The 18737-nt window shown below is 42.4% G+C and overlaps 1 protein-coding gene across 1 annotated transcript in view; it reads right to left on the bottom strand.

The window, feature by feature from the left end:
* lrba (LPS-responsive vesicle trafficking, beach and anchor containing) overlaps positions 1 to 18737 on the bottom strand; it is a 178086-nt gene that overhangs the window by 96266 nt on the left and 63083 nt on the right. The window contains exons 31-35 of the mRNA XM_070912728.1: positions 18649 to 18733; positions 18249 to 18376; positions 17379 to 17440; positions 7285 to 7349; positions 5089 to 5197 (exon numbers count right to left, since the gene is read on the bottom strand). Coding sequence (XP_070768829.1) covers positions 5089 to 5197; positions 7285 to 7349; positions 17379 to 17440; positions 18249 to 18376; positions 18649 to 18733 — 449 coding nt within the window. The remainder of the gene's footprint in view (positions 1 to 5088; positions 5198 to 7284; positions 7350 to 17378; positions 17441 to 18248; positions 18377 to 18648; positions 18734 to 18737) is intronic.

Raw genomic sequence — 18737 nt, forward strand, 5'->3', positions numbered from 1 at the left:
AGTTGAAAGAGATCCCTGCTGCTGGCACCGGCCCATTGCTAGCGGCCATCAAGGTTAACGCAGGCGCAACACTTATCAAAGTATCTCCTCCTACTCCTCCTCCTCCTCCTCCTACTGTCTGTGGCTGATCTTTAATGGACTGGTCACCATGCTCAGCTGGCAGCCTCTTCATCTCTTCTCCCCCAGAAACCTGTTTTCTCTGCAAAACCGCGTCCTCCTCTCGCTACATCAGTCTGCATTGCTGCCATCTTTTTATGATGACTCCAACTCAGCTTCAAGGTCATGCCACGTGAAAAATCATATGTGTTAAACTGTCGTCTGGAGGTGAAAAATAGTCAAATGAAGGAAGGACGCGACAAGATGAAAAATATATGTCCTCTGGATTGGCTGTTGCCTGAAATCACAGATACAGGGTAGTGGCACTAAGCTCAGGTTGAATTTGAAAACACATTTCTATCAATAATATTAAATTTAAGCTGCACGTTCTCCTAAATAAAATGTGTAAAAAGCCACATCACACAACACACTGCCACAGCTCTGCCCTGCATTAGCTAGAAACATCATTGTAACATTGAGTCTTTTACCTTCAGCTGCTCAAAGAAAAAAAGAAACCAAGAGAACATTATCTCGCTGACTAAAGAGACTGTGTCAAAGGAAACTGTGGAGTAAAGTCGTATTTCGGGGTTAGCTGGTCACACATAATGATGGCAGCGGAGGAGGAGGTACCTGGGGACTTAATTACGCGGACAAGTCAGTGGGTTTGAGACTACTGTTCCCCAACCAGCTTCTCTCATTCAATCTCCTGGTGTCTTGAGTGAAACAGTCCATGATGTACAGTAAGAAAATAAGTACCTACCAAGAAAGCAATGCAGAAAGATGACAGCTTGCTATACATTTTGACAATAAAGTCAGCATCATGTATTATGAGACCTACTGCTGTCCAGTCTTGAGGAGTTTTGTGTGTGTTGTGCACAAATGCCATCACAAATACAGACATGTCCCTGTTTCTTTCTCTCATTCTCTTGACATTCTCTGCTGACATACTACATTACCGTTGCGACAACTACATGACAACAGGCTACAGTTGGTGGCAGCTATCAGTCTGAGTGCTGCGAACGATGTGGTGTAAATAGCCTTAGGGAGTCGTGGTCCTCTGGCTCTTCATGTGTGTGTTTGAGTAACCTTTGTTCAGCAGATTGTTTCTGTTTTAACAATAAAAATTATTATTACAAAAACAGGTTTTTGTGGAAAGCGGCTCTCTCTGTGATGCACAGGTTTCTAGAGACCAGTGCTATGATAATGGGGCACTATGAGCATCAGTTCAATGTTAATGTCATTAACGTCGGGAGGAGGACCAGACCGTTTTACAAGCTCAGCAGAGGGAAGACAATGACGCCAAGCACTAATTAGCTGCTATCGTCTGGCTTTCACAGGATCTCTCAGACAGTCAATTCAATTACTCCATATAACAGCAGAGGATGAATCAAGGGGGTATATAAAAAAAAAAAAGAAAAAGATTGAGCAGAAGGGCAGGGTAAGAAAGAATAGAAATGACTTGGGTCTTGCTCACTCTTCCCTATCTGGACCTTCTTATCTGCCCTTGTGCCCCTGAGCCCTCCACATTTCATTCCTAATGAACAGCCCCATGAAAAGAGGGAGTTCGATTTCTCTCTCCTCCTTTCTATCTCTTGGGCTCCCTCTGCTTCCCAGTCCTCTTGAAGATATCAGAGTCTATCATTTGCTGTGCTGGGCAGCAGCATCCGATCTGCAGATCTCCTTCACATTAAGGATCCTTTTAGATAGAGAACCCTAAAAGGTAATTGGATTTCCCCCTAGTTATCTTCATCTGTTTCACCCTAAGCCCACTGTAATAACTTACTCTCAGGGCCAGAGATAACTCAATTCTGTCCCACAGAGAGCCAGCGAGAGTGTGAGAGAGAGAGAGAGAGTGTGAGAGACTGAGACGGCGAGAGAGAGAGAGAGAAAGCATACGTCTCTGAGGCAAGCGGGTATCTAAATCCTCTATCGCTGCCTTCACAAGGATATGAACTCTGACAAGGAGCAAACATAAATTTGTTTTTATGTATTGAATAATTCTCTTTTCTGGTGCCTTGGTTGACATTTGCTGCTGTTTTTGTTAACTAAAACAAGAGCTCTTAAATGCAGAATATTATAGTGAGGGAGGAAGCAGATTATGTTCTGGCAATTGATGCAGCATGACTTAGCAAACCTCACTTCCAGTGTAACACAATGACATCCAAAATGAGTCACTTTGGAGGCATTTTTTGAGGTTTATTTCCTACAAAACAATAACCAACCTATAGTGTCACTGCAACACAATACAGAGGAACAATGCTTTAAAAAACTGGGACATAGCTAAAATTATTTCAAAACACTCCACCCCCGCCCTCAGGGGGGATGTTTCATTGGCCTGTTATTTTTATTGTGGCAGTGCAAAATGAAACCGTTGGCTCGAGCAGGCTCAAGCAGAGCTCGTATGGAGGCAAAAATCAATACAGCAATATCAGAGCAAGACTTATCAGGGGTTCACTTCTTCTCAGAGGTCACTGAGGAGCAACTGCATTTAAGTGGGGAATTCAATTGTGAAACATAGTTTGGGACGAGCTATGGTGGTTATCTGATTAAGGACAGCTGGAAGATTGCAATGGTAGAGGAAGTTTCACGAAATGACAACACGAAAATACAACTAATGGAAAGTAATAGCTTTCCATTAGTTGTATTCTTGTAGTCAATTGAGTGACTGTTCATGTGACTGATTGTGCTGCTTCATTTGGAAATGTAACAAACCCTGACCCTATTAATTGCATACAGTATTGTACTAATATAGGCACACAATGCATTATATATATTACAGATATGACTGTAGAAACCATGGTGGATAAGGAGAGCTTGCAGAACAGAAACAAAAACAGCGGATGTCTCATCCTTGGTTACCTGTCATTTTCACTTTCTTACCCACCATGCATCAAAGGCTATTCATGTCATGTTTTCATGCACGCTGATAATCAGACAAATAACTGTATGATACAAAAAGCTTAATTAAGAATAGGACTTCAATTCTGTCAGTTAAATAGCTCATTCTTATGGGAAAAAAAACACAAAACAGGACTTACAAAAAAGCAAAGCAATCAATTTGGAGAGCTTGGGACAGTCTGTCTGTTATGTGGAATGCCAAACTACTGTATGCCAGGTTAGGAATCAGGGAATTTGAGAAATCGAGAAGGAGTAGGGACATGGTGACACAGAGAGCGTGTGGCCTGCAGCCACAGCAAGAGGCCGAGCAGGATCATTTGGGGCTGTCGTGTGCAGTCTGGCTGCCAAGTCTGTCTGGCTGCCAGTCAGGCAACATACGCTGAGCCATTTTTACTTGTGCTGCTCTTGTGTCAGATGAAGACGGCTGTCTAACCTGACATACAGCACAAACACTGATACTGAACACCTTTTCAAAAAGTGGGGATGCAGTAGGATAAAGAATCTGATACATCAACCTAGTATGACTAAATCATGCTGCACCAGTCTGTCTTGATAATGATAAGGTCAGATCATGTCAGATAATACAGTGCGAATGACTGACACTCAGCGCAGGGCAGAGTGAGTAATAAGAGTTCACAAGAAGAGGATGCCAATTGCACAGAAAGGCAATCTACCCAAGAAGGAGACCCATAACATAGCAATCACAGACAAAACTTTGATGTGCAAGGCTTGTGCCCCCACCCCTCTGATTGACTTTCAACGCTCTTGAGGGATTTTTCCTTTCCCCAAGTGTAAGAGACCCTTCCTTGAACCTTAAAAAAAAAGAATCACATTTTACTGCAAAGTGGGGGCTGAGGGGCCGAGGCTTGGGGGGGGTGGAGGTGGTGGGGTTACACACAGTCAGCCCTTCAGGCCAGCACCTCTCAGGTCTGTCTGCAGCTTTTAGTGCTGGCAGGTTCCTGAGAAATGAGGGGAGGGAGGGATGGAAGAGAGGGGAGAATGCCATATTCCTGTCACTGGCAAAATACACCCCCAGCGGGAGTATAATGGACAGGATCTCAGCAGGACAGGAAATGATTTTGGTGAGATCTAGAAAGCAGAGGGGAGTTCAGCAGACTTGGACTGGGAAAGGGGCAAGGAAGGGTGCCCATGGGTCAGGATAGAGTTGGCCCGACAGCTACGCGTGAATAGCAACATTTGTGCTGAGAACTGGAAGGAAGAGGAGGGGGAGAAGTTATGTTTCAGGGGCAAGCCTGCAGTTAAACGGAGAGGCACAGGGATAAATTAACACCACACAATGTTTGGTTAGTGATATGTGCCAAGCATGATCTCCAGCTTCAAACTACTTCAGTGTGTACGTACGTCTGTGTGTTTTTGCGTGTGTGTTCACGATTAGCGCAGGGTTATGTTTGAAAAGTAAACATTTACCCTCTAGGTTTACTGTGACAGATCTTAAAAACTTGATGGACACGTTTTAAGTAGTCATTGGACCAGCTCCTCTATGCTCTCACTGACTGGAATATCAAACTATTAAACATTTCTATCAAAGGAGTCTTAGTGCGATGGGCCTAAAGCTACAAATGGACTTTATTGTCAGAGCTTAGCAAGCATCAAGTTCCTGTGGATCTCACAGGAGGAAATAAGACATATTATGCTTGATTAACATGTTTTCTTGGTACAGAAAAAAGTCTATACTGGAGTCCTTCACTAGCTTGATCTTATAATCTTCCCTCATTCTTCCTTGGCTACAATTGAAATCTTTAGTAATGTATCTGTGTGGTACAGTGTGGCAAAACACATTTGAGACACTCCTCTATTGAGAAATGCTGATCACATTCGTCAGGGCACGCAGAATATCCTTTTTTATGCAATCTGGTCAGCAGATACACACTTTGATTGCATACCACCAACAATAGGATATAGTAAAACAACTTCACCACAGCAACACTTAAGGCTTAGATCTTTTTGCAGTTAGAAATCTCACACCTGCCAGAACAATACATTTTGGATATACTTTAATACTATCCTATGTATAAAGAAATATGTCAATGGTCATTTTGTACTCATATTTGCCAAAACTGAGCGGCATCTTACCTCAAACTCTGCATGTTTGTGGATGTCTTCAGCCCTCTGTCGGCTGAGGATAAATTCAGCTTCATTAGCCACACGAACCAGGTGGTCCTTCATGGTGTGACTCAGCAGCCTAGGGAGAGGGCAGATGGACATCAGCCTGCTGGAATACTGCGTAAATGTATTTACAATTGTTGTTTACATTTTTTATTACGTGTGTGGATGTCAATGTATTTCAGTCACAGAGGGGAAACTGTCAGACAGATGCTTAGCAATATGATCAAATCTTCAGCTCCAGAGTATTTAAAACATCTGTTTAACACTGTGATATCTGGTAACTTAGAGAAGGAACAGCCATGTAATATCCATAAAATGCTGAAAAAGAACCGTGCAAAATAAGCAGAAAATCTAATTTGGAAACAAAACCAAACCAGACAGATCCTTTAACTGGGGTGCAGGTGCTAATTGATTTGTTAATGATATGCATCTGACAAGAGGGAGGATCTTTGCCCTTGTTGCTACATATGTAGTCTACCTCCCTCTTCTTATCAGGGTTGAGGAAACATGCATGTTATTTGTGCGTGTGTGTGTGTGTGTGTGTGCTGGTCGAAGAAACCTCTCTACAGCCCTAAAGGTCAGGACTGTGCAAAGTGGAACAATAACAGACTAGGGGCCAGAGTGGAGGGATGGAGCAGGCTGGGACTGACTGTGGGGTGGGGGTTTAGGGGCCAGGGGATGACTGTAACCTAAGCCTGCTGTTTCAGCACAGGGCAGCAGGGGAGCGGAGGTGCTGGGGCCTCAGCAGCCTGTATGGCCCTGTCGAGGCCCCGCTATCAATAACCGAACCACTGCCCTTCTTTATGGTGCTCTGTGCTCAAGACTGTACATATGGACAAAACAGACTTATGGTGTTTTTAAAAGAGCATATTCTTTTGCACATGTATCCAAATCCTCTCTTAAAGATATTGTGGAAGAGGGAACGTAAAATACCTTGTAATAAATGATATAATAAAGGGTTCCTGCAGGGTTCACCACGTTACCTTTGAGACTTTTTAAGACCTTTTTAATACCACATTGAATGCAATTTAATACCTGTTCCTCGAAAGTATGAAGAAAAACAAGTAGGGATGATAAGGCCTAGAACTATTTTATTCACTTTTTATTCAGTACTTAAATTAATTACATAATTAATTAAATTAATTTGACCTGGACCAAGATAAGCAGAAGGAAATGGATGGATGGATTAAACACTTCACTTCTTCACTGCACATCTTCACTTGAAATGAGATGATGAGCTTCTTAGCCACTGGAGCTAGCAGTAGTGACAGTGCTTGCTATAGGTCTGCTTTAGGTCCCCTGTCGAACCACTTTGTGATTTATACATGTATAAGGTCTCAGAATAGCCCACAATCGCACACAGAAACATTTTAGCAGTACTGTTGTTGGCTATGGCAAGAAAAAATATTTAAGACCATTAACGAAATTTAGACGTATATTTGCATACACATGTATGACCCCAACTGGAGTTATGGTTGTGTAAGATTAGCCTTTTCAAAGTGAATCACAAATCCTGTCCTCCACAAAGAACTCATAGAACTACGTTGCTAGTCTCATTAGCATTAGCCTCTGCCAATTCTAAAAGTTGATGATCAATAATGGAAATTGTGGCCCTCTAAATCTGAAATTGATAAGACTAAGAGGAACTGATTGAGTCTCATTAGGAAGAGATGGAGAGGCTTATATGTCAGGATAATTGAAAAACACAGACAAAAAACAAAAGACCGTGGCAGACAGAGGGGAGGATTACAAGCAGATAAAGGCTCAACCAGAAAGGCATAAACTGACAGAGGGACGGTGGGAAATCAAGAGCGATTTCCCAAGTGTCACAGAGGAACCAGCGATCAGAGCCCCTGTCACATTCTACCTAACCTCTCCCCTTTTCTCAAATCCCTCTGGGATGAGCAGGTATTGAATGGAGCCTTGAACTCAAGGATCTTCCATCCTCACTCTCACAAGCCCCTCTTTACCCCCCCGATCATTGATTGTTGTCCAGAAACTTGAATAGCCACCCCATCACGAGGGCCTTGGGGATCTCGAGGGCTCGGGGGCTGTGATGTGATCCAGGAATGGTGAAATTGGAAAGTGGCTGATGGGTAGAGGTTGGAAAGATAATGAAGAAGTGCTGCTGCAAGGAGAGAGGTCGGCACTTCTGTTACATACCTGCCTTCGTTGACCAACTCGATAAAGGCTAGACCTGCGTTCTTCTGGATGGAGTTCTGCCATTCCTGCAAGCGACACACACAATATCAATGACTGCTGAAATAACTTTGCAGAGTTGTAGAAAGTACATTTTACACATCTGCTACATGTTGACATTAAAAACAATTAAGGTAGTGCAAATATATTCCTCACCACCCTTAAAAAGGTAAATAGCTGGTTGTGATGTTAACCTATAGTCGAAAAGGTACTAAAAAGTGACCCAAGTTTAACGATGAAGGAGTCAAATATCTATCCCAGAGTTTGAGTACAATGATCACAAACGATTATTTTTTGTCATCAACTAATCAGTCAATTATTTTTTCAAATAATCGATCAATAATTTATACTTGGTCTACAAAATGTTACAAAACCCTGTAAACTACCATCCAGGAAACTCATTCAACTAATTTTTTCAGCTCCAGTAAAATCCTTTTTGAATTCTAACCTATTCCTAAATGGATCCTGTATAAAGCTATTTTTGGGTACACTCTGGCGACTCTGACTGTCTATAAGCTTTCCTGGCACTATAGGCCTATAACATCCAATGAAACGTCATATACAAAAGTATTCTGGCTGCTTTGGTCAGCACAGGCTACATAATCAGCTGGCAGACTGGTGGAAAGAAGTGAAAGAGCTGTGTTGAGAGTGCATTTATCACAAGTAAATACACAAATTTCCTCCTCTTTGACTAACGTTATGGTTCAAGGTGTCAGTCTAAACAATCCAGCCACAGCCGTGTGTGACTTTAAATCCTCAACTTCGAAGGGACATCGAGAGAAAGGAAACTCAGCGGTTCATCATCTCTCATGTTCTGTTCAATATTTCAACACCTTCAACACAACCGTCAAAAGAATAATAAAGCAACAAGGTCATGGGGCCTGTCTGAACCTCACAGCGCTTTTTTCCCCTTCTTCCTCTCAGGGGAGATGGAGAAATATGCGCCGAACACCACAGCTTAGAGACTGAAACTACCAAACTACTCTTAAAAAAAATCATTAATCACAGCTTGAAGTCACCATACATTCCACATTATTCAGCTTTTATTAAAATGTGTCATTTGTTGACAAATGTGTAATAGTAAATAGTAAATCAGTAGTGGTGAAAATAAGCTTGATACACATTTTAGTCAAGCGGATAGAAATTCTCATTTCAACAAAGTGCCCAAAACAACTGATTTTAATTGAGTTAGCAATTCAATTGAGTTGCAAAAACAACTATGAAGTGAAAGACACACAATGTGTATGTGTATCCAAGCATAAACTTTTTAAACTCTGCTGTCATCCCTTAAGCTGATAGAGGAAACTGTGTGTTTATGTAGAGACTGGCCTTTCAGTAAACCTAGAGAGCCCACAGGGACGAGGATATCAGTGCTGCAAAGAGGAAGGAAAAAGATCAATTTACAAGAATTTCTAATAAACATCCAAACCTACTCGTACATACGTGATGATTTTCAAAACCATACATTGTTTCCCTTTCAGCACAACAAATGTAAAACCATCAGAACCAATCATGGATCAAGCCAAGAGAAACCACTCTTTTAAAATGCCTGCGCACCATCACTCTGTACTCTGCACGTCATACAGACAACAACCTAACACTTAACCTCAGTTCATAACTGCTTCTTGTCCTGAAGGACCATATTGGCATTGACCGTGTTTACAATACATTCCAAATAAAGAGGGCACAGAGGGAATAAAAGTCTGGGCTTGGGAGTGGAAACAGTGTTTTGGAGTTGAGTACTGGCAGAGGGTTTTGCGGCTGAGGCTTGCTTTAGAGGAAGTGTGTGAGAGTAGCCTTGGGGCCTTCTAGTTTAAGCATAGAGCATAGTTGAAGGACATTAAACATGAGTGTTAGCCTGTGGCTGTGGGGATATTCCAGACCGGGCCAGACTGTGCTAGCTGGATTTCAAATAAACACCACAGGAAGTGAGGCTGTAAATAGAGTCGCACTCTCTGGAGCACCAGAAAAACAGTGACACTAAATTTCCTTTATGTGATGTCTTTAAAATACTTGGATGCAGGAGTCTAAGAATTTAATGTAAAACTAAAAGCTCCTTCAGCAGAAATAAAAAGATTATTGCAAAACTGCAGCTCGGAGAGGCTTTAGCTCTAAATTAGGTTTGACGAACGTCGTAGAGGCCATTGGCATTTGGTGGACACAGACAAAGGTGATAGCAAGACTAATGGTGTCATTATGGGCTAAGAAATGGCTCTTCTAGTTGAATTAAAAAAGCAATGACCCTGATCTGAGGGACATCTCCCGGTGACAAAAAGGAAACAGGGACAGGTCAGTGATAGGATATTGGATTTTGGCTGCCCTGGTCAGCGGTGTCACAGCTTTTATGGCCGCAATAGGGGCCATGACCACAGCACTCCTGATGAGTAGATACAAGCAGCCATTTGTGACCTCTCACCTTTAACCTGACCTCCTAACTGATGATTGGACGGAGAGAGGGGGCTGCCCTTTGATCTTGATCGGAAATTTTCCCAATATTTAATATAACTAGTAAGGGCTACGTTTGGTTAGTTTTGTCTTTTTTGCGTGTGAGGGTGTGTATGAATAAAAGTTTGAATCTATTCGTGGAAATGCCCGTCTCAATCTGAAGTCAATAAGACAGCTCTGTTTGGTCTCTGTTCCATGATGATGGCATTGAGTCTAAACACACATGCCATGCACTTCCGTCATTACAGCTGATTATCCATAATCAACATCTAAATATACCACTACCACTAGTGAGAAAACGCAGACGTCCTGAGCAAAATCGCCTTTCAAACATCAGGCTCGCCACAACACAAGGAAAACATTTTCCAATACTGAAGAAAGAAATGTCTCGGCTCTCCCGAAATAACAAATAAGTCAGTTGTGCTTTTCAGTGGCATCACTCATAATCACAAGTATTTGTTGATTTGAAAGGGTATGGCAATACAGCTTTAGATGAGACGACAAAAGCATAAATCCTCATGTCAAATGTGGCAGCACAGCAGAAGCTAAATAGAAGAGGCTGAGAGCTACTGATTTTTTTTTCTTTTTTTGAAGTACAACAGTGACATATACAGGAGTTTGATTACAAGATGACACAGAATAAGACTGCAAAAAGACAAAGCAGATGGAAACTATATGCACGTTTTTCAATGAATTCAAATAATACTGAATAAACTTTGACTGCTAAGAAGTAAGTCCCACTGACATATCAATAACAGGTGGTGGTATCTTGACATTTTGAATGAAACCTTTGTGTGTGTTGACGACCACAAAAAAGAACAAACAAGGAAACAGTTTTGTGTAGCTGTGTGACCCAAATGTTTATGAGCAGCGATCTCACATTAACAATGATCAAAAAAGGAGCCCATGTGTGCGGATGAGTAAGACAAAGACAAAACAAAAAAATGACTTCTACCATAAACTATCAAATATGTTAGTCATCATTGTCCTTTTGACTGATTAATGCAGAAGTTGAGTAGTTTGATGCTTATTCATGTCTGGAAAAATGTGTGTGTGTGTGTGTGAATATCTACTCAAGCTCTCGACAATCCTCATGTGCGTGTTCAGATGGTATCTGCTTAAAGAAAAACAGACACTCATATTGGTGTTTGCGTGATCAAATTCACAACTGAGGGAATATTTACTGATGTCCAAATATTTACACTGCAGGGTCTCCAGCAGCTTCATGGACTCACACTTTCATAGCTACACTAACACAGAGTGAAAAAGCAGGACCTGAACACCCTCATACACCAAACAGACAAACCAAAATCATGTTAGAACACTTCAGCTGTGCATGAAAAGTATGTTTAAGTGGAATACAGTACATTTAAGGGGCAGTAGATCATAAAAAACTGACTCCTTTTCAAAGAGTTGAGTTTTTATCTTGTAACAAATCTGGTATTTGGTTCATTCAGGGTTTTCATGTCAGTGGGTTCTAATGATGTAGGAGCATAAGAATATTTAAACACTGTGCAGCTGTTTCAGTCCCAAATGAGAAATGAAATCATCACCTCATCCAATGTTATTTTCATGACTGGATTTTTCTTTTGTTGCAATTTATTTATTTTTACTGTAGGTCTTGAGTTTTCAGTTCAGTTTACTACAAGAGAGTATTTTGTATTGTTTTGCTATAATTCAACAGCATTAAAACATTTTATGTAGGACAAACATTCAGACATTATAGCACATACTGTATGTTTGGCCTTTTTACTTGTGTTAGCTTTCAGGTCAAGTGGCATATGGCTGATGATTATCTTGTGTGTACCAAGTTTGTTTTATGTAGTGTAATCCTTATATTGATTTTTTTGTCGAATCATATAATTTCCTCACAGCGAATGGGCCAGAGGTAGGCATCCCAGATCTTGATTGGGCCTCTGAAATATGATTGGGAATGACAAGATAGAAATGTTCCTACTAGATCAAAAACACAGGGAAGTGAATTCTCACCCCAGATCCGAAGCTAAGAAGCCAGGATATGATTTTATCAGCAGAATAGCGGAGAGAGGATAGCAGGGGGAGAAACATAAGAATACATTCCTAAGTCTTATAACGTGGGACCTGTCAGGTAAAAAAAACATTACATTAACAGTGCCTGTCAGGGGGAGAGGGCTCTGTCAGGGAAATTCATTTATTTGAAACACAGTTATACGTTGTGTATAAATGACCAACCATTCATGCCACTTGAGGCCCTCCAGTCCAGAGCCACTTGAAGCCAGCTCACAGTAAAACCGGCTGGGAGCCAAATTAAAAGCCACTCAAATTTTTTTTTGAGAGTCTCCCGTCTGATTCTCCCCTCTCAGCTAGACTTCACTTCCTGTCAGGAAGCCCCCCTTGACCCCCACCTCCTCCAACACAACACACCCCACTGCCCCCTCTCTGGCTGCATACTGGCAACGATAGGGAGCCTGCAGAATTAAGTGCCAGTTGGTGTTACTGTGTTTTCACTACGTCTCACAGGAGAGTACCTTTTCAAAGAATGAACAGCATGATATTATCCTCTGAACTATAGAGCGATGGCAGGGACACTGAGCCGCGTGGCATGGCTGTAAAGGGGCACTGGAGCAGAGCACAGGGCGAGGGCGAGCAGGGAGGGAGGGAAAAATAACACTTTGATTTGCACCGATCTTGAACCTTGTGTGCCTGTTTAACTGCACGGCGGGGTGTGGGTCTGACTGTGAGGAAAATGATGGGGAAAGTATTTTTGTCCCCTGGTTTCATCACATTCCTCGCCACTTCTCTCACCTCTCTCGGCTCCCCAAGTGGTTCATACAACACGGTCTGCTCTTGATCCATCAAAGCCTCACTTACAGGGGAGAAGAAGAAATACGTCCTCTGACAGATATAAATGACTATTTAGCAATTCAAACATCAGACTTCACTTTCACCAACATAACTTTCAAAATAAGCAACTAACAAAGTAACTTGTGAATACTTGAAACATACAAAAGCAAATTGTGCCTATGGTTCAACTTGCTGGTTGTTTTTCTTATTTTATGGGCCACTAAGCTTCCAACTGGTTCCCTCGTTTCTCAGATTATGCTATTGATTGTGTGGAGCATGGCGACCGTGCACTCGCGACCTGTTCCCTGACTGCAGGGGTTTAAACTTATATGCCTCCGCCCCTTTTAGTTCTAACCTGGAGGTCAGAGGGTCAAGGGTCACGAGGAGCCAAGTGTTTGGGGAAGTCAATGTCTTTCTCCCCGCTGACTGGGAGAGAGAGGAGCCCATCTGTTAAACAGGTTAACTTTGGTGAGACTGGCTGGGAACATATGATAATGTGTGGTCACTGGATTAGCGGGTTAACGCTGATGTTACTGAATTAGTATTAAAAGATTATCTGCATCAATGGTCCCAACACATTGTTATTTGCTTAAAACAGACAGTGTATGTGCCATCTACTGAAATTTAATAAACCATTTAGTCCAAAATAATAACTTTTAACAACATTTAACAGTAAATGTGTACTTCCTGACTACAGTAAGTTAAAGGGTTGATTCGCGCAAATTACAAAACCAACCAACTAAAAACAAATTCTCACTTACCCCTAGTTCTATATAACAATGTAGCTAGTTGTGGTTTTATTTGCTCAGGTTTTGAGATATCAGTCTCAGAGTTTTCCGCTTCTGCCCCAATACAGTGGGGGCAAGAAGGTTAAAACGATGACTTAAGAGTCAACTGCCATGCTAGTGAGGCTGTACTTAGGCAGTGGTGCTTTGAGCTAAATGCTGTCGTCAGCATGCTATCATGCTCACAACAGCAATGCTCACATGCTGATGTTTAGCATGTAATGTTTACCATGTTTACGACTTTGGTTTAGTGTGTTAGCATGCTAACATTTGCTAATTAGTACTAAACACAAAGTACAGTTCAGGCTGATGAGAATGTCATTTGTTTTGCCGGTATTTGGTTTTAGACAAATTAAAATTATGACCTGCTGGTGGAGCAAGAGAAAAAGTAAGGGGATCACCAAAGTAGGATTCATCCTCCAGGGACCATGAATGTCTGTACAAAATGTGAGGGAAATCCATCTTATCGATGTTGAGATATTTCAGCCTGGACCAAAGTGCTGGATATAAAAAGAAAATGATCGGCATTGCTAGATACCATTTGAGGTAAGTGAAAAAATGTGGATTTCAGGGAGAATACTTTATGTATAATTACACTACATTGAATGTCAAAACAGTCTAAAACATGTTCAGAATGAGGTTTCGTGTATTTGTCGTTGTGTGAGGAAGAGCTTGTCTTTCCTATCTGGGCTTGACCATCATGAAACCAGCGCCCCTCCACCCCACAACTCTTTTTCTCTCCCTCTCCCTTCCTTCCACTCCATGTACAGGATGCATTTCTGATAAATGGCAGAAGGATGGATGGGCTGACAGAGGGGCCGGACAATAATGGCTGATCTACAGGACACAAATGCAGCTACTGAGAAGATTTATGGGCCTCTGCTCATCGTAGACTGTCCAGTAACCGATGAGATGATTTCTCAAAGCTCTGGACGGACGGCAGCGAGTGCAAGGGAAAGCTCTTTCTCTTGTACATAATAGCACATAATTTATTAATCAGATGTTTTGGGTGGAAGCCACTTCAAGAAGTGGACCCGGGAAACAACATGCTGGCCGTAAACACGACACAGACGGGTAGAAAACAAGTGTGAGAGGGAGAGTGAACCTGTCAAGGCAAATCAGGGGCATGGGAGAGTGGCTCTTTACATGCAAGACCCTCAGTGAACGTGGTTCACTAGAGAAAACTTGGATGATATTCATGTAATATGCAAGAGCTACTTTGAGGAAGCAGTCACATTCAATAACCTAGAAGGGCTATGACGTCTTGATATTAACCTTACAAAAATCTCTTTTACTTGAAATCATCTAATTAGCACCCAAGATTCGCATATTAATCTGAGTTGGTCAAAGGACGGACCAAATCGGCTGCTGTTCAACTCGACATGGGAATGAAACGCCCCTTTATGTTTGTGTTTATAATTCTTGCATTCTAATTACTGTTATCCAACACCATGTGTGCATTATAATAACATAATTTTGATAATGTAAATTGGCTATGAGTGTTTATATTCATAAATTGAGCAGAACTGAAACCAGTAGGCAATTAGTCGACTGATAGAAAAGTAATCTGCAACAACTTTGATAAAGGATTCAGATATTAAAAAATGTTCAAAAAAACAAAACAAAATTCACTGGTTCCAGCTTCTCAAATGTAAAAAAGGAAATTGTAATGGTGTTTCACTATTCTGACATTTTATAGACCAAACTATTAATCAAGAAACTAATCAGTTGAACAATTGATTATGTCAATGATGTCAAAGTTATTGTCTGCTCTTAAACGTAGTAAATCTTGAATTGACAACAATGCCAGGCGCAGATACAGAAAGTGGCGTTTCTTTCTACTGTTTTGAGCGGTACTCTGTTGCAGCTATAGTATATGATCATTAATCCTCATTTTGTATATTCAGCAGTCATCGAGGATCAATATTACAGCGGAGAACAAGGCAGCATGCCACCCCAACAGTTAATGTCTGATCAAAATGGTCCTTTAATTGGGAGCACTGGTGTAGTTGTTTAGAAATGGGGCACTATCAAACAGCGGTTTACAATCCCCTCCTCAATGCCAAGCTGATGTGGCCGCCAATGCAACTTTCATAGGAACCCTGATTAAAAACTGCTCTGCAGTCCCTAGCCTCCTGACCCCTCACCCTGGCTCCACTCCATCTCAAAGCTTGGGAAATTAATTAAAATTTCAGAGAGATGGTATCGCATCGCTCTCCGATGAATGGGTGGGGGGTGGGGGGGTGAAAAATCAATCAAAATCATCTCCATCTACTCCCTCCGCTGGTTGGCTTGAAGGCAGGAAGGAGTCACAAGATGGCCACAGAGGCACTTCCTGTGAGAGAATTGAGCGCTTCCTGTGCCAGAGGGCCCAGCAAACTTTCCTAAATAATGTCATCAATCATGGCACTGGCTCACTCTCACTGCCCCACAAGGTGAACAAACACACAAATAATTATACGTTATAATTTAGCCCAGAGGAAAGTCTGTCCCTGTTTTCCCCTTTTCCCCAGTGAAAAGCAGCATATCGCTCCTACCTTCCTCCCCCCTCCTTTCCCCCTTTACACAACAATAAAATTACATTTGCATTAGCTGTGAGAGAATTTGGTTGGATGATTTATTGAAGCAATCAACACCACGCTGGCCAATCCCTGGTCCTCTCACTGAGAGAGAGAGAGAGTGTGTGTGTGTGTGTGTGTGTGTGTGTGTGTGTGTGTGTGTGTGTGTGTGTGTGTGTGTGTGTGTGTTGAGGAGATTGGGTGGGGTAGCTTGGAGCTTAGAGAAAGGAAGAAATAGCTTGGGCTGGGGACCAAAGGGGGAAGCGAGGTATGAGCTGTGCAGCGGAGCAATCACCAAGATTCTGCCTTTGATTAGATTAGCATTAAACAACACCCTGACAGATATGACAAATAGGTGCATTAGAGCCTGTCATTCTTCTCTCTTTGGTTTTCTATCTAGCTTTCACTCCTGCTATTCCTTCGTCTCTGGCCATTATAGGGCTCACATTCCCTCCATGTGTCCCGCGAGCACAAATCTATGCGCGGCCACTGACATCCAAACAGATGTGTAATCTGACTGTATTACCTTTTTAGAGAAGACGCGAAGTGAATAATGGGAACCAAACAGGGTAGGGGTTAAAAGGGTGGAGGAAAGAAAGCCAGATGACAGGCACTATTTCTTTAGGAAATAAAGCTGATAAAAAAGCAGAGTGCAGTAGTGAGAGACGTGTCATTAATCAGATGTGTTTTTGTATTATTGGAGATCTTTTTTCATGAGGTGTTTTAAATAGTAAAGACGCAAACAAACAGGGCCAGAGGGGAGTTATTATCTGTTGTCCTTGTCTCTGTATGTGTGTATATGTTTGTGTGCGTTACACTACGAAAATGAGTGCCTCTACGCTGAATTGTTGATCTGTTCATAATGTGAGGTACATTGTGCACTGTGTTTTGGTCCACACACAGTAACTAAACAGCCATTTGCAGCTTTGTGTCTGTTAATGCTAATCAGCCATCCTGGAGTGATCTATTGACATCCCCGATCATTGATCTGCCCACTCCTGCTTATGATCCCTGAATTAGTATTCATGAATCCGGCAGCAGCTAAATAAACTTGGCAACAAAACACCCACAAGACAACAGAGAAGAGAGGGATAATCAATGCAAAGCACCATCAAATCTACATTATCCCTCCTCATCAGTTTGGCCAGGCCACAAGGGCCGGCGCTCGGGTCAAAGGTGACACGGGCAGGTCGGCCACCCTTGACCCTCAAACCAATATTTGCGGCCAGAGATGCCTTCTCTCTCCGGTTTCTCTGCCCTCACTCTGGGACGGGGTGAATGTGGAAAGGCAGACAAGGTAGTGTGGAGGAAAGATAAGGTGTTGGATGGCTTACTGTCCGCTTGGGCTGTGGATTTACTGCACTCAAGGTGAGCCTGATAAATCAGATCTGTGGAAAAGCGGAGGACAGGGGTAAGAAAAGATAGATATAGATTTGGCTAGACTTGCCTGTGAACACAGTAGCATGACGAGCTCCACCACTGAGCTGCTGGACTTCATACACACCAGGCCTGGTGAAAAATGAAAGACAGAGAGTCAGAAAGAAGAGCACATTTGACAATAAATAATTACTTTTTGTTCTTTTTATTTCATGAACCTTCCTCTGTACTTGTGGAAACACATTCATGCACTACACACAAACAGACACAGATTACCCAACCTTGTGCCATCTGCAAGGGAGCAGATAGTATTGATGGGCCTAATGAGCCGACATGATGTTACTGTAAACTAATACATATTTGGGCCTTGTATTACAGGCCTTACTTGGCCAACATATGTCCCATTGATCCCTAATGGCGAGCCCTGGGCTTTTAGAGGGCAGGGGGCCACTAGAGTGTCCAGACTCTGATTCACAGGCACAGACGGGAAGAAGGCAGAGTAGCCTTTGGTCTTTCAGTTGCTCTTCATGTGACACAGAGACACATGCACCATCACACATGCAGACAAACAGACATGCATGCGAGGACACACACACACACACACACACACACACACACACACACACACACACACACCTCCCCCTGCCTTCTCTTCAGGCCCCCCTGCAGCTATCAATCAACTTTCCATTTTGTTTGGTGGCAGCAGACATCCCAAACACTGCTATTAGTGGCCTGGCCTCTGACCTGGCCCCCTAGAAACCTTCAGCACAACTACCAGCTCTTGGCTCAATGCACACTCATCACATTATTAGATTAACAACAGACTGGAGATGTTATTGCATTTAAATGAGGACAGCAGTTGCCGTAAGATGCACCTTCCTTGAAAAAAAAAAAAACTGTACTCTGTAATGCGTCTCTATGATGTTGTACTTACTCGTGCCCTCAATAAGGAGCTCTTGTCCGTGGCTGCCCAGCAGAGTCCGAGAGAGGAAGGGGGCAAAGTCCACAAAGATCTCCCTCAGTAGAGGAGCTGCCTTCTCCAGAGCATGCTCCAGACGCTCGGAGATACTGGAGATGTGGGGACGTAATTCAAACAGCACATAAACACAAACAGTACATGACAAGTAAACTGAAACACAGTAGAAGTAAATTGGCATGCAACTCCAAAATACCAAAAAACATCAGTAAAATATTGGTTTTTAATGTGAAGGGGAAAAAATGAAATTAGGACAAAGCAACAATCAGTGGATCTGCATTAATAACTGATTGTGTGTGCATAAAAAGCTGATTGTGCATGCGCTTGAGTGTGTGTATGTGAGAGAGAAAAGAAGATGAATCACCTCATATTGGGGGCTGTGTTCTGGGTCACAGGGGAGAGTGGGGGGACAGATGGCAGGCTAGCGCTGGCTGGAACCTGGCCGCCTGCTGC

The sequence above is a fragment of the Enoplosus armatus genome, chromosome 2 (genome assembly GCF_043641665.1).
Source record: "Enoplosus armatus isolate fEnoArm2 chromosome 2, fEnoArm2.hap1, whole genome shotgun sequence".
Taxonomy (NCBI): Eukaryota; Metazoa; Chordata; class Actinopteri; order Centrarchiformes; family Enoplosidae; genus Enoplosus; species Enoplosus armatus.